The sequence below is a fragment of the Mixophyes fleayi genome, chromosome 5 (assembly GCF_038048845.1).
Source record: "Mixophyes fleayi isolate aMixFle1 chromosome 5, aMixFle1.hap1, whole genome shotgun sequence".
Classification (NCBI taxonomy): domain Eukaryota; kingdom Metazoa; phylum Chordata; class Amphibia; order Anura; family Limnodynastidae; genus Mixophyes; species Mixophyes fleayi.
In genome coordinates, this window is record NC_134406.1 from 279312171 (window position 1) to 279335710 (window position 23540).

The 23540-nt window shown below is 45.5% G+C and overlaps 1 protein-coding gene and 1 long non-coding RNA gene across 6 annotated transcripts in view; one reads left to right on the forward strand and one right to left on the reverse strand.

The window, feature by feature from the left end:
* LOC142159436 (uncharacterized) overlaps window positions 1–13031 on the forward strand; it is a 52160-nt gene extending 39129 nt beyond the window's left edge. The window contains exons 2-3 of the long non-coding RNA XR_012692957.1: window positions 12690–12846; window positions 12963–13031. This is a non-coding gene — a long non-coding RNA (uncharacterized LOC142159436). The remainder of the gene's footprint in view (window positions 1–12689; window positions 12847–12962) is intronic.
* The window catches only part of SMARCD3 (SWI/SNF related BAF chromatin remodeling complex subunit D3), an 88327-nt gene that overhangs the window by 32613 nt on the left and 32174 nt on the right, over window positions 1–23540 (reverse strand). For all 5 annotated transcript variants that reach the window (XM_075214337.1, XM_075214336.1, XM_075214333.1 and 2 more), the window contains exons 7-10: window positions 22132–22233; window positions 17321–17482; window positions 15174–15271; window positions 11692–11827 (exon numbers count right to left, since the gene is read on the reverse strand). In XM_075214337.1, the coding sequence (XP_075070438.1) occupies window positions 11692–11827; window positions 15174–15271; window positions 17321–17482; window positions 22132–22233 (498 nt within the window). The remainder of the gene's footprint in view (window positions 1–11691; window positions 11828–15173; window positions 15272–17320; window positions 17483–22131; window positions 22234–23540) is intronic.

Consider the following 23540-nt stretch of genomic DNA (forward strand, 5'->3'; position numbering starts at 1 on the left):
TATCACACATCCTATCACTGTACCACACATACTATCACTGTACCACACATCCTATCACACATCCTATCACAGTACCACACATCCTATCACACATCCTATCACAGTACCACACATCCTATCACTGTACCACACATCCTATCACACATCCTTTCACTGTACCACACATCCAATCACATATCCTATCACTGTACCACACATCCTATCACACATCCTATCACTGTACCACACATCCTATCACACATCCTTTCACTGTACCACACATCCTATCACACATCCTATCACTGTACCACACATCCTATCACACATCCTATCACTGTACCACACATCCTATCACTGTACCACACATCCTATCACTGTACCACACATCCTATCACACATCCTATCACTGTACCACACATCCTATCACTGTACCACACATCCTATCACACATCCTATCACTGTACCACACATCCTATCACTGTACCACACATCCTATCACAGTACCACACATCCTATCACACATCCTATCACTGTACCACACATCCTATCACAGTACCACACATCCTATCACACATCCTATCACAGTACCACACATCCTATCACACATCCTATCACAGTACCACACATCCTATCACTGTACCACACATCCTATCACAGTACCACACATCCTATCACACATCCTATCACTGTACCACACATCCTATCACTGTACCACACATCCTATCACACATCCTTTCACTGTACCACACATCCTATCACACATCCTATCACTGTACCACACATCCTATCACACATCCTATCACTGTACCACACATCCTATCACACATCCTATCACTGTACCACACATCCTATCACAGTACCACACATCCTATCACACATCCTATCACAGTACCACACATCCTATCACTGTACCACACATCCTATCACACATCCTATCACTGTACCACACATCCTATCACTGTACCACACATCCTATCACACATCCTATCACAGTACCACACATCCTATCACACATCCTATCACAGTACCACACATCCTATCACACATCCTATCACAGTACCACACATCCTATCACTGTACCACACATCCTATCACAGTACCACACATCCTATCACACATCCTATCACTGTACCACACATCCTATCACTGTACCACACATCCTATCACACATCCTTTCACTGTACCACACATCCTATCACACATCCTATCACTGTACCACACATCCTATCACACATCCTATCACTGTACCACACATCCTATCACTGTACCACACATCCTATCACAGTACCACACATCCTATCACACATTCTATCACAGTACCACACATCCTATCACTGTACCACACATCCTATCACTGTACCACACATCCTATCACAGTACCACACATCCTATCACACATCCTATCACTGTACCACACATACTATCACTGTACCACACATCCTATCACACATCCTATCACAGTACCACACATCCTATCACAGTACCACACATCCTATCACTGTACCACACATCCTATCACACATCCTTTCACTGTACCACACATCCTATCACACATCCTTTCACTGTACCACACATCCTATCACACATCCTATCACTGTACCACACATCCTATCACAGTACCACACATCCTATCACAGTACCACACATCCTATCACAGTACCACACATCCTATCACAGTACCACACATCCTATCACTGTACCACACATCCTATCACAGTACCACACATCCTATCACAGTACCACACATCCTATCACTGTACCACACATCCTATCACACATCCTATCACTGTACCACACATCCTATCACACATCCTATCACTGTACCACACATCCTATCACTGTACCACACATCCTATCACTGTACCACACATCCTATCACAGTACCACACATCCTATCACAGTACCACACATCCTATCACAGTACCACACATCCTATCACAGTACCACACATCCTATCACAGTACCACACATCCTATCACTGTACCACACATCCTATCACAGTACCACACATCCTATCACTGTACCACACATCCTATCACAGTACCACACATCCTATCACAGTACCACACATCCTATCACTCTACCACACATCCTATCACACATCCTATCACTGTACCACACATCCTATCACACATCCTATCACAGTACCACACATCCTATCACACATCCTATCACTGTACCACACATCCTATCACTGTACCACACATCCTATCACACATCCTTTCACTGTACCACACATCCTATCACTGTACCACACATCCTATCACTGTACCACACATCCTATCACACATCCTATCACTGTACCACACATCCTATCACTGTACCACACATCCTATCACTGTACCACACATCCTATCACACATCCTATCACAGTACCACGCATCCTATCACTGTACCACACATCCTATCACACATCCTATCAATGTACCACACATCCTATCACTGTAGCACACATCCTATCACAGTACCACGCATCCTATCACAGTACCACACATCCTATCACACATCCTATCAATGTACCACACATCCTATCACACATCCTATCACTGTACCACACATCCTATCACTGTACCACACATCCTATCACAGTACCACACATCCTATCACTGTACCACACATCCTATCACTGTACCACACATCCTATCACAGTACCACACATCCTATCACAGTACCACACATCCTATCACACATCCTATCAATGTACCACACATCCTATCACACATCCTATCACAGTACCACACATCCTATCACTGTACCACACATCCTATCACAGTACCACGCATCCTATCACACATCCTATCACAGTACCACACATCCTATCACAGTACCACACGTCCTATCACAGTACCACACATCCTATCACACATCCTATCACTGTACCACACATCCTATCACACATCCTATCACTGTACCACACATCCTATCACAGTACCACACATCCTATCACACATCCTATCAATGTACCACACATCCTATCACACATCCTATCACTGTACCACACATCCTATCACTGTACCACACATCCTATCACACATCCTATCACTGTACCACACATCCTATCACTGTACCACACATCCTATCACACATCCTATCACAGTACCACACATCCTATCACTGTACCACACATCCTATCACTGTACCACACATCCTATCACAGTACCACACATCCTATCAATGTACCACACATCCTATCACACATCCTATCACTGTACCACACATCCTATCACTGTACCACACATCCTATCACTGTACCACACATCCTATCACTGTACCACACATCCTATCACAGTACCACACATCCTATCACACATCCTATCAATGTACCACACATCCTATCACAGTACCACACATCCTATTACAGTACCACGCATCCTATCACAGTACCACGCATCCTATCACAGTACCACACATCCTATCACACATCCTATCAATGTACCACACATCCTATCACACATCCTATCACAGTACCACACATCCTATCACTGTACCACACATCCTATCACACATCCTATCACAGTACCACACATCCTAAAACTGTACCACACATCCAATCACACATCCTATAAATGTACCACACATCCTATCACACATCTTATCACAGTACCACACATCCTATCACTGTACCACACATCCTATCACAGTACCACGCATCCTATCACACATCCTATCACAGTACCACACATCCTATCACTGTACCACACATCCTATCACACATCCTATCACAGTACCACACATCCTAAAACTGTACCACACATCCTATCACACATCCTATAAATGTACCACACATCCTATCACACATCTTATCACAGTACCACACATCCTATCACTGTACCACACATCCTATCACAGTACCACGCATCCTATCACACATCCTATCACAGTACCACACATCCTATCACACATCCTATCACTGTACCACACATCCTATCACAGTACCACACATCCTATCACACATCCTATCACTGTACCACGCATCCTATCACTGTACCACGCATCCTATCACTGTACCACACATCCTATCACAGTACCACACATCCTATCACACATCCTATCACTGTACCACACATCCTATCACACATCCTATCACAGTACCACACATCCTATCACTGTACCACGCATCCTATCACAGTACCACGCATCCTATCACAGTACCACACATCCTATCACACATCCTATCAATGTACCACACATCCTATCACACATCCTATCACTGTACCACACATTCTATCACTGTACCACACATCCTATCACTGTACCACACATCCTATCACTGTACCACACATCCTATCACAGTACCACACATCCTATTAATGTACCACACATCCTATCACACATCCTATCACAGTACCACACATCCTATCACAGTACCACGCATCCTATCACAGTACCACACATCCTATCACACATCCTATCACAGTACCACACATCCTATCACTGTACCACACATCCTATCACACATCCTATCACTGTACCACACATCCTATCACAGTACCACGCATCCTATCACAGTACCACACATCCTATCACAGTACCACGCATCCTATCACAGTACCACACATCCTATCACAGTACCGCGCATCCTATCACAGTACCGCACATCCTATCACAGTACCACGCATCCTATCACAGTACCACACATCCTGTCACAGTACCACACATCCTATCACAGCACCACACATCCTATCACAGTACCACACATCCTATCACACATCCTATCAATGTACCACACATCCTATCACACATCCTATCACTGTACCACACATCCTATCACTGTACCACACATCCTATCACTGTACCACGAATCCTATCACAGTACCACACATCCATCACACATCCTATCACAGTACCACACATCCTATCACTGTACCACACATCCTATCACTGTACCACACATCCTATCACTGTACCACACATCCTATCACAGCACCACACATCCTATCACAGTACCACACATCCTATCACAGTATCACCCATCCTATCACAGTACCGCACATCCTATCACAGTACCACACATCCTATCACAGTATCACACATCCTATCACAGCACCACACATCCTATCACAGCACCACACATCCTATCACAGTACCACACATCCTATCACAGTACCACACATCCTATCACAGTACCACACATCCTATCACTGTACCACACATCCTATCACAGTACCACACATCCTATCACAGTATCACACATCCTATCACAGCACCACACATCCTATCACTGTACCACACATCCTATCACAGTACCACACATCCTATCACAGTATCACACATCCTATCACAGCACCACACATCCTATCACAGTACCACACATCCAATCACAGTACCACACATCCTATCACACATCCTATCACAGTACCACACATCCTATCACAGTACCACGTATCCTATCACATTACCACACATCCTATCACAGTACCACGCATCCTATCACACATCCTATCACAGTACCGCACATCCTATCACAGTACCGCACATCCTATCACAGTACCACACATCCTATCACAGTACCACACATCCTATCACAGTACCACACATCCTATCACTGTACCACACATCCTATCACAGTACCACGCATCCTATCACACATCCTATCACAGTACCACACATCCTATCACTGTACCACACATCCTATCACACATCCTATCACAGTACCACACATCCTAAAACTGTACCACACATCCTATCACACATCCTATAAATGTACCACACATCCTATCACACATCTTATCACAGTACCACACATCCTATCACTGTACCACACATCCTATCACAGTACCACGCATCCTATCACACATCCTATCACAGTACCACACATCCTAAAACTGTACCACACATCCTATCACACATCCTATAAATGTACCACACATCCTATCACACATCTTATCACAGTACCACACATCCTATCACTGTACCACACATCCTATCACAGTACCACGCATCCTATCACACATCCTATCACAGTACCACACATCCTATCACAGTACCACACATCCTATCACACATCCTATCACTGTACCACACATCCTATCACAGTACCACACATCCTATCACACATCCTATCACTGTACCACACATCCTATCACTGTACCACACATCCTATCACTGTACCACGCATCCTATCACTGTACCACACATCCTATCACAGTACCACACATCCTATCACACATCCTATCACTGTACCACACATCCTATCACAGTACCACACATCCTATCACTGTACCACGCATCCTATCACAGTACCACGCATCCTATCACAGTACCACACATCCTATCACACATCCTATCAATGTACCACACATCCTATCACACATCCTATCACTGTACCACACATTCTATCACTGTACCACACATCCTATCACTGTACCACACATCCTATCACTGTACCACACATCCTATCACAGTACCACACATCCTATCACACATCCTATTAATGTACCACACATCCTATCACACATCCTATCACAGTACCACACATCCTATCACAGTACCACGCATCCTATCACAGTACCACACATCCTATCACACATCCTATCACAGTACCACACATCCTATCACTGTACCACACATCCTATCACACATCCTATCACTGTACCACACATCCTATCACAGTACCACGCATCCTATCACAGTACCACACATCCTATCACAGTACCACGCATCCTATCACAGTACCACACATCCTATCACAGTACCGCGCATCCTATCACAGTACCGCACATCCTATCACAGTACCACGCATCCTATCACAGTACCACACATCCTGTCACAGTACCACACATCCTATCACAGCACCACACATCCTATCACAGTACCACACATCCTATCACACATCCTATCAATGTACCACACATCCTATCACACATCCTATCACTGTACCACACATCCTATCACTGTACCACACATCCTATCACTGTACCACGAATCCTATCACAGTACCACACATCCATCACACATCCTATCACAGTACCACACATCCTATCACTGTACCACACATCCTATCACTGTACCACACATCCTATCACTGTACCACACATCCTATCACAGCACCACACATCCTATCACAGTACCACACATCCTATCACAGTATCACCCATCCTATCACAGTACCGCACATCCTATCACAGTACCACACATCCTATCACAGTATCACACATCCTATCACAGCACCACACATCCTATCACAGCACCACACATCCTATCACAGTACCACACATCCTATCACAGTACCACACATCCTATCACAGTACCACACATCCTATCACAGTACCGCACATCCTATCACTGTACCACACATCCTATCACAGCACCACACATCCTATCACAGTACCACACATCCTATCACAGTATCACCCATCCTATCACAGTACCGCACATCCTATCACAGTACCGCACATCCTATCACAGTACCGCGCATCCTATCACAGTACCACACATCCTATCACAGTATCACCCATCCTATCACAGTACCGCACATCCTATCACAGTACCGCACATCCTATCACAGTACCGCGCATCCTATCACAGTACCACACATCCTATCACAGTATCACCCATCCTATCACAGTACCGCACATCCTATCACAGTACCGCACATCCTATCACAGTACCGCGCATCCTATCACAGTACCACACATCCTATCACAGTACTACACATCCTATCACAGTACCACACATCCTATCACAGTACCACACATCCTATCACTGTACCACACATCCTATCACAGTATCACACATCCTATCACTGTACCACACATCCTATCACTGTACCACACATCCTATCACAGTACCGCGCATCCTATCACAGTACCGCACATCCTATCACTGTACCGCACATCCTATCACTGTACCACACATCCTATCACAGTACCACACATCCTATCACAGTACCACACATCCTATCACAGTACCACACATCCTATCACTGTACCACACATCCTATCACAGTACCACACATCCTATCACAGCACCACACATCCTATCACAGTACCGCACATCTTATCACAGTACCGCACATCCTATCACAGTACCACACATCCTATCACAGTACCACACATCCTATCACAGTACCACGCATCCTATCACAGTACCACACATCCTATCACACATCCTATCACAGTACCACACATCCTATCACTGTACCACACATCCTATCACACATCCTATCACTGTACCACACATCCTATCACAGTACCACGCATCCTATCACAGTACCACACATCCTATCACAGTACCACGCATCCTATCACAGTACCACACATCCTATCACAGTACCGCGCATCCTATCACAGTACCGCACATCCTATCACAGTACCACGCATCCTATCACAGTACCACACATCCTGTCACAGTACCACACATCCTATCACAGCACCACACATCCTATCACAGTACCACACATCCTATCACACATCCTATCAATGTACCACACATCCTATCACACATCCTATCACTGTACCACACATCCTATCACTGTACCACACATCCTATCACTGTACCACGAATCCTATCACAGTACCACACATCCATCACACATCCTATCACAGTACCACACATCCTATCACTGTACCACACATCCTATCACTGTACCACACATCCTATCACTGTACCACACATCCTATCACAGCACCACACATCCTATCACAGTACCACACATCCTATCACAGTATCACCCATCCTATCACAGTACCGCACATCCTATCACAGTACCACACATCCTATCACAGTATCACACATCCTATCACAGCACCACACATCCTATCACAGCACCACACATCCTATCACAGTAACACACATCCTATCACAGTACCACACATCCTATCACAGTACCACACATCCTATCACAGTACCGCACATCCTATCACTGTACCACACATCCTATCACAGCACCACACATCCTATCACAGTACCACACATCCTATCACAGTATCACCCATCCTATCACAGTACCGCACATCCTATCACAGTACCGCACATCCTATCACAGTACCGCGCATCCTATCACAGTACCACACATCCTATCACAGTATCACCCATCCTATCACAGTACCGCACATCCTATCACAGTACCGCACATCCTATCACAGTACCGCGCATCCTATCACTGTACCACACATCCTATCACAGTACCACACATCCTATCACAGTACCACGCATCCTATCACTGTACCACACATCCTATCACAGTACCACACATCCTATCACAGCATCACACATCCTATCACAGCACCACACATCCTATCACAGTACCACACATCCTATCACAGTACCACACATCCTATCACAGTACCGCACATCCTATCACAGTACCGCACATCCTATCACAGTACCACACATCCTATCACTGTACCACACATCCTATCACAGTACCACACATCCTATCACTGTACCACACATCCTATCACTGTACCACACATCCTATCACAGTATCACACATCCTATCACAGCACCACACATCCTATCACAGTACCACACATCCTATCACAGTACCACACATCCTATCACAGTACCACACATCCTATCACAGTACCACACATCCTATCACAGTACCACACATCCTATCACAGTACCACACATCCTATCACAGTACCACACATCCTATCACAGTACCACACATCCTATCACAGTACCACACATCCTATCACTGTACCACACATCCTATCACAGTACCACACATCCTATCACAGTATCACACATCCTATCACTGTACCACACATCCTATCACTGTACCACACATCCTATCACAGTACCGCGCATCCTATCACAGTACCACACATCCTATCACACATCCTATCACAGTACCACGTATCCTATCACAGTACCACACATCCTATCACAGTACCACGCATCCTATCACACATCCTATCACAGTACCGCACATCCTATCACAGTACCGCACATCCTATCACAGTACCACACATCCTATCACAGTACCACACATCCTATCACAGTACCACACATCCTATCACAGTACCACACATCCTATCACAGTACCACACATCCTATCACTGTACCACACATCCTATCACAGTACCACGCATCCTATCACAGTATCACACATCCTATCACAGTACCACACATCCTATCACAGTACCGCGCATCCTATCACAGTACCACACATCCTATCACAGTACCACACATCCTATCACAGTACCACACATCCTATCACAGTACCACACATCCTATCACAGTACCACACATCCTATCACAGTACCACACATCCTATCACAGTACCACACATCCTATCACAGTACCACACATCCTATCACAGTACCACGCATCCTATCACAGTACCACACATCCTATCACAGTACCACACATCCTATCACAGTACCGCACATCCTATCACAGTACCGCACATCCTATCACAGTACCACACATCCTATCACAGTATCACACATCCTATCACAGTACCACACATCCTATCACAGTACCACACATCCTATCACAGTATCGCACATCCTATCACAGTACCGCACATCCTATCACAGTACCACACATCCTATCACAGTACCACACATCCTATCACAGTACCGCACATCCTATCACTGTACCACACATCCTATCACTGTACCACACATCCTATCACAGTACCACGCATCCTATCACAGTACCACACATCCTATCACAGTACCACACATCCTATCACAGTACCACACATCCTATCACTGTACCACACATCCTATCACAGTACCACGCATCCTATCACAGTACCACGCATCCTATCACAGTACCACGCATCCTATCACAGTACCACGCATCCTATCACAGTACCACGCATCCTATCACAGTACCACGCATCCTATCACAGTACCACGCATCCTATCACAGTATCACACATCCTATCACAGTACCACACATCCTATCACAGTACCACACATCCTATCACAGTACCACACATCCTATCACAGTACCGCACATCCTATCACAGAACCGCACATCCTATCACAGTACCCCGCATCCTATCACAGTACCACGCATCCTATCACAGTACCACACATCCTATCACAGTACCACGCATCCTATCACAGTATCACACATCCTATCAAAATACCACACATCCTATCACAGTATCACACATCCTATCACAGTACCACACATCCTATCACAGTACCACACATCCTATCACTGTACCACACATCCTATCACAGTACCACACATCCTATCACAGTGTCACACATCCTATCACAGTACCACACATCCTATCACAGTACCGCACATCCTATCACAGTACTACACATCCTATCACAGTACCACACATCCTATCACACATCCTATCACAGTACCACACATCCTATCACAGTACTACACATCCTATCACAGTACCACACATACTATCACAGCACCACACATCCTATCACAGTACCACACATCCTATCACAGTACCACACATCCTATCACAGTACCACACATCCTATCACAGTACCACGCATCCTATCACAGTATCACACATCCTATCACAGTACCACACATCCTATCACAGTACCACGCTTGATGTCACTGAGCTCTTCACAACGGCCCATTTTGTATCACAAATGTTTTGCAAATGGAGACTGCATGGCTGGTGCTGGATGTTATACACCTCTGACAACGGGTCTGATTGTAACACCTTAAGTCAGTAATTAACAGGTGTGGCCAAACAAACAAAGAAACACACACACACACACACACACACACACAATATGACCCCATCCGTAGGCCCCTCGGACATACCTTGTTATCCAGTGCGGAGATTTCTTGCTGGTTGGCTGTGGACAGCAGGAAACTGCTCATCTGACTCTTCAGTGGATCCTCCACCTCCACATCGATGTCATAACAAGCCGTCTTCTTCTGGTCGGTGGGGTCCACACTGCAAGGACAGGCAGCTCAGTCATGTGATGAGCAATACTTATGTATTACACGTCAAATATCATTAATAATTAGGGTGACATCTGTGGGACACACATAGGGGTGTAGGAGATACCAGTGGGGTAAGATCTAGAGAACTTCAACAATATATACATTTTTATGGCCCAATGTAAGATATGCTGAAATACACTGATCTAGATGATCACAATGTTCCTTATGATCAGATTCTCAGCTCTATAAATGCTGACTGGTACATTAGTCTGTAACGTATATGTCGCTGTTAATGTACTTACACGTAGTTTCTCAAAACATGTTTTTGTATCAAGATTGTGTGTATTATGACAAAGATTTGCATACCAGTGCACCTAGTTTAAAGGTAAACAGGTGGAGGACATATGTGTGATTTAAACTTACATATTTTGTAGTGTTTTAGAAGGATCTTTTACTACAGCTAACAGCCGGCTGACAGGGTATGTCTGCAGTGAGAGCAATCATCCTTTTTAAAAGATCAGGGAGTAAATGTATCAAGCTGAGAGTTTTCCGGCGAGATATTGTCTACAGCAACCAATCAGATTCTAGCTGTCATTTTGTAGAATGTACTAAATAAATGAGAGCTAGAATCTGATTGGTTTTTCAAACTCGCCGGAAAACTCTCAGTTTGATACATTTACCCCCAGGTGGGAATGTTACCTGGATCATTATATTCCTATTCCATACACAGAGTTCTATACTCCTTCCTATGAGGATTCTTACTGTGATGGGCGATCTGCACTTTTCCTTCCATGCCGGAGTCGAGTGAATGTTTTGATTTTAGAGCTTCTTTTTGAGTAGTTTTTACTTATTCTGCCGTAATTGTCTTGCAGGAGGTGAATGTCACGCCAACAAACCAGAACACCTGGGATCTGGCTGATATGGAGGATCTGGTGACACGTAACAGATGCTGTAACTGTACTTGTATCAGGAACTTATTACACAGCCATAGACAACATTAAGTGTTCCTCCCATTACTGGTGAATCCAGGTAACAGACTTGGGGCCTGTGGCAGTAGCTATAATGGCTGTATGTCACATGTAATTAGTATGGGGGAGGGGCATTCATGCTGATTATGCTCATTAAGCATTTCTCTGGTTTTCCAGCTTATTCCACTACACAGACGTTCAGGATTCCCAGCAGACAATTGTACATATATGAACATGTTGGTTGCGACAGCAAAGAGGTGCTGCAGCAGCTACACACAACACCTAGAAGTAAGCTGTTCTAGGTGTTGGTGAAGGAGGCTGGTGGTGACAGCGTCTATTCTCCTACAACTGGAGAACAGTTGGTACTTGTAGCTGAACACAACCAGCAGGAGTGGTCAGTAACAACAGATTACTGACAGTAACACCAGAGATAAACTGCAGTGAGGGTGCAGGGTCCAGACAGTAAGGGGCCTTCCGAGCTGGGAGCCCCCACAGTATCTCTATTAGAGGATGTGCTGCCCTAACAGCCCCACAGCTGAGCTCAGAGCCCTGTGACAGAGGGCTACTGGCGACCATCCTCCCCCATGGAAGGGGCACTGAAGGGTGGAGTTGTGATCCTGAAAGGTCCCAGCATAGACTTAGTAGTACCAGGGTGGGGGAAGGACTGAGACCTCCATGACCTGCAGTGCGTGCCCACAACACCATGTTCAATGTTAATAAATTAATTACCCTGGACTGGTAAAAGGGTTACCCCCAGCCAACAGGTGTGTATACAGCTGTATATAAAGATCAACAAGGCCCCATGTAAAGGTGCTGGATGGAAATGCTGGGAGCTCCCAGGGATTCAGGCCCCCACAGGACCCCCAGGAGAGGAGAGCCCCCCACAGGGCCCCCAGGAGAGGAGAGCCCCCCACAGGGCCCCCAGGAGAGGAGAGCCCCCCACAGGGCCCCCAGGAGAGGAGAGCCCCCCACAGGGCCCCCAGGAGAGGAGAGCCCCCCACAGGACCCCCAGGAGAGGAGAGCCCCCCACAGGGCCCCTAGGAGAGGAGAGCCCCCCACAGGACCCCCAGGAGAGGAGAGCCCCCCACAGGGCCCCCAGGAGAGGAGAGCCCCCCACAGGGCCCCCAGGAGAGGAGAGCCCCCCACAGGACCCCCAGGAGAGGAGAGCCCCCCACAGGACCCCCAGGAGAGGAGAGCCCCCCACAGGGCCCCAGGAGAGGAGAGCCCCCCACAGGGCCCCAGGAGAGGAGAGCCCCCCACAGGGCCCCCAGGAGAGGAGAGCCCCCCACAGGACCCCAGGAGAGGAGAGCCCCCCACAGGGCCCCCAGGAGAGGAGAGCCCCCCACAGGGCCCCCAGGAGAGGAGAGCCCCCCCACAGGACCCCCAGGAGAGGAGAGCCCCCCACAGGGCCCCCAGGAGAGGAGAGCCCCCCACAGGACCCCCAGGAGAGGAGAGCCCCCCACAGGACCCCCAGGAGAGGAGAGCCCCCCACAGGGCCCCCAGGAGAGGAGAGCCCCCCACAGGACCCCCAGGAGAGGAGAGCCCCCCACAGGGCCCCCAGGAGAGGTGAGCCCCCCACAGGACCCCCAGGAGAGGAGAGGCCCCACAGGGCCCCCAGGAGAGGAGAGCCCCCCACAGGGCCCCCAGGAGAGGAGAGCCCCCCACAGGGCCTGATTGATTAAGGAAAGCAAAAATAATGAGTAATTTTGCACCTTGACAAAACCATGTTACACTGGAGGGGGAGGTAAATTTAGTATGAGGACAGGTTTACAGTTGGGATAGGACATGTCCTAGATCAACTTTATATTTTGGTGTACAAATAAGCTATCAAGTATTTGTGTGGTACATGAAAAAACAGCCAATATGTAACTTATGTGCAAAATAATAAACTAATTTGCAGCCCTTGTATTGTAACATGGTTTGTCCAGGAGAAAACTTACTCATATTTTTGCTTTACTTTCCTTAATGTTTCCAGATCACCTGACCTCCAAGACCAGCCATTCACAAACACTACCGCTCATCATATATACAATAAAACATTTCTGGTAACATGCGTGGGAAGGGGGTCACACTGATCTATACCAGGCTGCTGATAAAGCCAGTCTTGGACATACAGCAGGACATCATATAACATACATGACACATTAATACTCTATAATGCCTATGTTTATGTCCAGGTGATAACTCGCACAAATGCCTTAATGATAAGGGTATAAATACCCGGGGACAGTCCAGCTGATATCTGCATTGTCAGCTTATTACGGCTTTTAATAGAAAACCAATTACATTAAATTCTGCACGGAGACGGCGACATGCCAGGGCCATGAGATAACGTGCGCTATTTAACATGGCTGCGTTATTTATCCGCTGTTGGTGAGGACGTCTCACCTGATAATGTGGTTGATGACAATGGGGTCAGGGGGAAGCAGCAGGTTTGTCAGTCTCTGCGGAATCTCGGAGAACTTTAACCTGGGACAGTCAAATATCTAAGAGAGACACAGAATAAATTAGGGAGACACAGAATAAGACAGCGTTTTCTTGTGCTATGATCTACACACTTGTACATAAGAATCAATAAAACACAAGATTATTAACAAGGTAATGTAACATAATACAAAGGCAAGTCGCCCTGTTGTGTGTTTGTTAATAGAAAAAAGTATTTATCGTGTTAAAATGAGGACTTGGTTCAATGTAAGAAAAGGTGCTGAATTAGACAGACAAATAACTATTACGGTGTCACATTGTATTTCTGTGATATTTATATAATAGTGTATTATATGTCTGTGGTATGTATACAATGAGGTTTCGTTATATGTCTGTGGTATGTACAGTCATGGCCAAAAGTTTTGAAAATGACACAAATATTTTTCACACAGTCTAATGCCTCAGTTTTTATGATGGCAATTTCTGAGACCAGGGTAGAAACTGTTTTTTCCTGTTTTCCGTAACTAAAGGATAAGCCTTATTTCTGATGCATATATCTGATACAATAGGTCTTTGTGGATGGAGGTCTTGTGTGTATTGGGATGTGTTTTGTATGGAAGTGTCATTGTTTGGGATTTGTAAGGTTGCTTGTGGAAACCTCCAATTAGGACATGTGCAAGGAAGTCTGATAGCAGGAAGTGCTAACGAAGTTTCCTGATGAAGTGTCAGATGCCTGCTCTGGCCAAAGGCTCATCAGGGGGTCGTTACTGTGTGGCCTTTTGTCCAGAGTGAATTTCATAGATAAGTGTAAATTTTGTTAGCCTTGAAATGCATGTAAATCCATGTTTTGGGAAGCAGATTACATCCTGATTCTAAAAATAGACTGTTTCTGAACTGTATGAAAGGCACTGGCTTGTATTTGAAACTTGTTCTTCTGATTTTAACATTTGACCTGATCACTGAGACCTCTAACCAGTGTGAGAGCAAATAAACATCTTGCTTCAAAGACCTGCTTGAAAACATCTTCAATATTGCTGTATCCCTGTGACCAGCAGATTAGACTCTAAATCTAATCCGTTCTCCGGCTGTCTGAGGTTTGGACCTTGCACCCAGTACCACCGCTCTGCCCGCTACCCTGCAGCTCTGGTAAGTGTGATAGGCCAGGGGGGGAAATCCATTCACAGCACCCTGATCTATAGGAAGAGGTCAGGAGTACGAGCCCAGGTACACTCGCAGCGTCATCGACCCAGAAGAAACCCGGTACTGGATGCCGGTAAGGAGTCCAGTGGTGGCAGCTCGTGTAAGCCCCTCCTACTGCGGTAAGAGGGCGCTTTTTGGATATTGAAAGGGACCGGTGGCAAAGTAAATCCAGCCGGTTCCCAGCAACAGACAGGGTGACATAGGCAGTCCATCCTGTCACACCAACAGTAAAGCATCCTGAGACCATTCATGTGTGGGGCTGCTTCTCAGCCAAGGGAGTGGGCTCACTCACAAAGAACACAGCCATGAATAAAGAATGGTACAAAACATCCTCCAAGAGCAACTTCTCCCAACCATCCAAGAACAGTTTGGTGATGAACAATGTATTTTCCAGCATGATGGAGCACCTTGCCATAAGGCAAAAGTGATAACTAAGTGGTTCGGGGATCAAAACATCAACATTTTGGGTCCATGGCCAGGAAACTCCCCAGACCTTAATCCCATTGAGAGCTTGTGGTCAATCCTCAAGAGACGGTGGACAAACAAAATACCACAAATTCTGACAAACTCCAAGCATTGTTTAGGCAAGAATGGGCGGCCGTCAGTCAGTATGTGGCCCAGAAGGTGATGGACAGCTGCCAGGGTGACTTGTAGGTCTTCAAAAAGAAGGGTCAACACTGCAAATATTGACTCTTTGCATAAACTTAATGTAATTGTCAATAAAAGCCTTTGACACTTATGAAATGTTTGTAATGTTACTTCAGTATAACATAGTAACATCTGACAAAAAGGTCTAAAAACACTGAAGCAGCCAACTTTTGGCCATGACTTTATATAATTAGGTGACGTCATATGTCTGTGGTATGTACATAATGGGGTCACGTTATATTGCGTGTTCCGTGGTCACTCACCTGCTGGAAGTACTTGTCGCCGCTGATATACTCCTTGTCATGACAATCCTGCAGCTTATTCGTCTTTATATACTGCCAGAGCGCCTGGATTATTACTGCGCGGGTCTGAGTGTGAATCCCCAGGAGACGGGCCAGACGAGGGTCCAATTTAAACTGTGGGGGCTGTGGGAAGACACATGTTAGAGTAATGCCCCCTAAGGACCAGGTCATAGGTCAGACCTCTCTCTATACAACATGATAACAGATTATACGTCTTACTCCCATCTAAGGTTATGATGTAACCGTGGACGATTTTGAGTATTAAATTGATTTTTCACTGACATTTCACTTCTATAAGTTGTTTGTAGGTGTAAGAGGATCTGGTGACCAACATATCACTCAATGCAGCGATGGGTGAAGTAGTACTGTGTATCAGTCACACAGTGTAGTATGATGTAGTGATACCGATGGGTGAAGTAGTACTGTGTATTAGTTACACGGTGTAGTATGTGGTGTAGTGATACAGATGGGTGAAGTAGTACTGTGTATTAGTTACACAGTGTAGTATGATGTAGTGATACAGATGGGTGAAGTAGTACTGTGTATTAGTTACACAGTGTAGTATGATGTAGTGATACAGATGGGTGAAGTAGTACTGTGTATTAGTTACACGGTGTAGTATGATGTAGTGATACAGATTGGTGAAGTAGTACTGTGTATTAGTTACACGGTGTAGTATGATGTAGTGATACCCATGGGTGAAGTAGTACTGTGTATTAGTTACACGGTGTAGTATGATGTAGTGATACCGATGGGTGAAGTAGTACTGTGTATTAGTTACACGGTGTAGTATGATGTAGTGATACCGATGGGTGAAGTAGTACTGTGTATTAGTTACACGGTGTAGTATGTGATGTAGTGATACAGATGGGTGAAGTAGTACTGTGTATTAGTTACACAGTGTAGTATGATGTAGTGATACAGATGGGTGAAGTAGTACTGTGTATTAGTTACACGGTGTAGTATGATGTAGTGATACCGATGGGTGAAGTAGTACTGTGTATTAGTTACACGGTGTAGTATGATGTAGTGATACAGATGGGTGAAGTAGTACTGTGCATCAGTCACACGGTGTAGTATGATGTAGTGATACAGATTGGTGAAGTAGTACTGTGTATTAGTTACACGGTGTAGTATGATGTAGTGATACCGATGGGTGAAGTAGTACTGTGTATTAGTTACACGGTGTAGTATGATGTAGTGATACCGATGGGTGAAGTAGTACTGTGTATCAGTCACATGGTGTAGTATGATGTAGTGATACCGATGGGTGAAGTAGTACTGTGTATTAGTTACACGGTGTAGTATGTGATGTAGTGATACCGATGGGTGAAGTAGTACTGTGTATTAGTTACACGGTGTAGTATGATGTAGTGATACAGATGGGTGAAGTAGTACTGTGCATCAGTCACACGGTGTAGTATGATGTAGTGATACCGATGGGTGAAGTAGTACTGTGTATTAGTTACACGGTGTAGTATGATGTAGTGATACAGATGGGTGAAGTAGTACTGTGTATTAGTTACACGGTGTAGTATGATGTAGTGATACAGATGGGTAAAGTAGTACTGTGCATCAGTCACATGGTGTAGTATGATGTAGTGATACCGATGGGTGAAGTAGTACTGTGTATTAGTTACACGGTGTAGTATGTGATGTAGTGATACCGATGGGTGAAGTAGTACTGTGTATTAGTTACACGGTGTAGTATGATGTAGTGATACAGATGGGTGAAGTAGTACTGTGCATCAGTCACACGGTGTAGTATGATGTAGTGATACCGATGGGTGAAGTAGTACTGTGTATTAGTTACACGGTGTAGTATGTGATGTAGTGATACAGATGGGTGAAGTAGTACTGTGTATTAGTCACACGGTGTAGTATGATGTAGTGATACAGATTGGTGAAGTAGTACTGTGTATTAGTTACACGGTGTAGTATGTGATGTAGTGATACCGATGGGTGAAGTAGTACTGTGTATTAGTTACACGGTGTAGTATGATGTAGTGATACAGATGGGTGAAGTAGTACTGTGCATCAGTCACACGGTGTAGTATGATGTAGTGATACCGATGGGTGAAGTAGTACTGTGTATTAGTTACACGGTGTAGTATGATGTAGTGATACAGATGGGTGAAGTAGTACTGTGTATTAGTTACACGGTGTAGTATGATGTAGTGATACAGATGGGTGAAGTAGTACTGTGCATCAGTCACACGGTGTAGTATGATGTAGTGATACCGATGGGTGAAGTAGTACTGTGTATTAGTTACACGGTGTAGTATGATGTAGTGATACAGATGGGTGAAGTAGTACTGTGTATTAGTTACACGGTGTAGTATGATGTAGTGATACAGATGGGTAAAGTAGTACTGTGCATCAGTCACATGGTGTAGTATGATGTAGTGATACCGATGGGTGAAGTAGTACTGTGTATTAGTTACACGGTGTAGTATGTGATGTAGTGATACCGATGGGTGAAGTAGTACTGTGTATTAGTTACACGGTGTAGTATGATGTAGTGATACAGATGGGTGAAGTAGTACTGTGCATCAGTCACACGGTGTAGTATGATGTAGTGATACCGATGGGTGAAGTAGTACTGTGTATTAGTTACACGGTGTAGTATGTGATGTAGTGATACCGATGGGTGAAGTAGTACTGTGTATTAGTTACACGGTGTAGTATGATGTAGTGATACAGATGGGTGAAGTAGTACTGTGCATCAGTCACACGGTGTAGTATGATGTAGTGATACCGATGGGTGAAGTAGTACTGTGCATCAGTCACACGGTGTAGTATGATATAGTGATACAGATGGGTGAAGTAGTACTGTGCATCAGTCACACGGTGTAGTATGATGTAGTGATACAGATGGGTGAAGTGGTACTGTGTATTAGTCACACGGTGTAGTATGATGTAGTGATACAGATGGGTGAAGTAGTACTGTGTATTAGTTACACGGTGTAGTATGTGATGTAGTGATACAGATGGGTGAAGTAGTACTGTGTATTAGTTACACGGTGTAGTATGTGGTGTAGTGATACAGATGGGTGAAGTAGTACTGTGTATTAGTTACACGGTGTAGTATGATGTAGTGATACCGATGGGTGAAGTAGTACTGTGTATTAGTTACACGGTGTAGTATGATGTAGTGATACCGATGGGTGAAGTAGTACTGTGTATTAGTTACACGGTGTAGTATGATGTAGTGATACCGATGGGTGAAGTAGTACTGTGTATTAGTTACACGGTGTAGTATGTGATGTAGTGATACAGATGGGTGAAGTAGTACTGTGTATTAGTCACACGGTGTAGTATGATGTAGTGATACAGATTGGTGAAGTAGTACTGTGTATTAGTTACACGGTGTAGTATGTGATGTAGTGATACCGATGGGTGAAGTAGTACTGTGTATTAGTTACACGGTGTAGTATGATGTAGTGATACAGATGGGTGAAGTAGTACTGTGCATCAGTCACACGGTGTAGTATGATGTAGTGATACCGATGGGTGAAGTAGTACTGTGTATTAGTTACACGGTGTAGTATGATGTAGTGATACAGATGGGTGAAGTAGTACTGTGTATTAGTTACACGGTGTAGTATGATGTAGTGATACCGATGGGTGAAGTAGTACTGTGTATTAGTTACACGGTGTAGTATGTGATGTAGTGATACAGATGGGTGAAGTAGTACTGTGTATTAGTTACACGGTGTAGTATGATGTAGTGATACAGATGGGTGAAGTAGTACTGTGCATCAGTCACACGGTGTAGTATGATGTAGTGATACCGATGGGTGAAGTAGTACTGTGTATTAGTTACACGGTGTAGTATGATGTAGTGATACAGATGGGTGAAGTAGTACTGTGCATTAGTTACACGGTGTAGTATGATGTAGTGATACCGATGGGTGAAGTAGTACTGTGCATCAGTCACACGGTGTAGTATGATATAGTGATACAGATGGGTGAAGTAGTACTGTGCATCAGTCACACGGTGTAGTATGATGTAGTGATACAGATGGGTGAAGTGGTACTGTGTATTAGTCACACGGTGTAGTATGATGTAGTGATACAGATGGGTGAAGTAGTACTGTGTATTAGTTACACGGTGTAGTATGTGATGTAGTGATACAGATGGGTGAAGTAGTACTGTGTATTAGTTACACGGTGTAGTATGTGATGTAGTGATACAGATGGGTGAAGTAGTACTGTGCATCAGTCACACGGTGTAGTATGATGTAGTGATACAGATGGGTGAAGTAGTACTGTGTATTAGTTACACGGTGTAGTATGATGTAGTGATACCGATGGGTGAAGTAGTACTGTGTATTAGTTACACGGTGTAGTATGATGTAGTGATACCGATGGGTGAAGTAGTACTGTGTATTAGTCACACGGTGTAGTATGTGATGTAGTGATACAGATGGGTGAAGTAGTACTGTGCATCAGTCACACGGTGTAGTATGATGTAGTGATACAGATGGGTGAAGTAGTACTGTGTATTAGTTACACGGTGTAGTATGATGTAGTGATACAGATGGGTGAAGTAGTACTGTGTATTAGTTACACGGTGTAGTATGATGTAGTGATACCGATGGGTGAAGTAGTACTGTGTATTAGTTACACGGTGTAGTATGATGTAGTGATACCGATGGGTGAAGTAGTACTGTGTATTAGTCACACGGTGTAGTATGTGATGTAGTGATACAGATGGGTGAAGTAGTACTGTGCATCAGTCACACGGTGTAGTACATAACAGTGATCACCTGGTAGTCCAGCATCAGTAGTAACGTGCAGCGCACGCTTACGTCTCCTGGTCGCTTCACCTGAAAGCCGTCTGTCTCTTGTGTGCTCGGAGTCCTGTGCCACTGAGAGGTGAGATCATAAGCAGAGAGGGACAAATACAACTCAGCAGAATCCTTTAACTTGCAGGAAGACAGGACCCCCCTACAGCACTCACAGAGGATCAGACAGGACCCCCTACAGCACTCACAGAGGATCAGACAGGACTCCTCTACAGCACTCACAGAGGATCAGACAGGACCCCCTACAGCACTCACAGAGGATCAGACAGGACCCCCTACAGCACTCACAGAGGATCAGACAGGACCCCCTACAGCATCCACAGCGGATCAGACAGGACCCTTCTACAGCATCCACAGAGGATCAGACAGGACCCCCCTACAGCACTCACAGAGGATCAGACAGGACCCCTCTACAGCACTCACAGAGGATCAGACAGGACCACTTACAGCACTCACAGAGGATCAGACAGGACCCCTCTACAGCATCCACAGAGGATCAGACAGGACCCCCCTACAGCACTCACAGAGGATCAGACAGGACCCCTCTACAGCACTCACAGAGGATCAGACAGGACCCCTCTACAGCACTCACAGAGTATCAGACAGGACCCCTCTACAGCACTCACAGAGGATCAGACAGGACCCCCTCTACAGCACTCACAGAGGATCAGACAGGACCCCTCTACAGCACTCACAGAGGATCAGACAGGACCCCCTCTACAGCACTCACAGAGGATCAGACAGGACCCCTCTACAGCACTCACAGAGGATCAGACAGGACCCCCCTACAGCATCCACAGAGGATCAGACAGGACCCCCCTACAGCACTCACAGAGGATCAGACAGGACCCCCCTACAGCACTCACAGAGGATCAGACAGGACCCCTCTACAGCATCCACAGAGGATCAGACAGGACCCCCCTACAGCACTCACAGAGGATCAGACAGGACCCCTCTATAACATCCACAGAGGAACAGACAGGACCCCTCTACAGCACTCACAGAGGATCAGACAGGACCCCTCTACAGCATCCACAGAGGATCAGACAGGACCCCTCTACAGCATCCACAAAGGAACAGACAGGACCCCTCTACAGCACTCACAGAGGATCAGACAGGACCCCTCTACAGCACTCACAGAGGATCAGACAGGACCCTTCTACAGCATCCACAGAGGATCAGACAGGACCCCCCTACAGCACTCACAGAGGATCAGACAGGACCCCTCTACAGCACTCACAGAGGATCAGACAGGACCCCTCTACAGCACTCACAGAGTATCAGACAGGACCCCTCTACAGCATCCACAGAGGATCAGACAGGACCCCCCTACAGCACTCACAGAGGATCAGACAGGACCCCTCTACAGC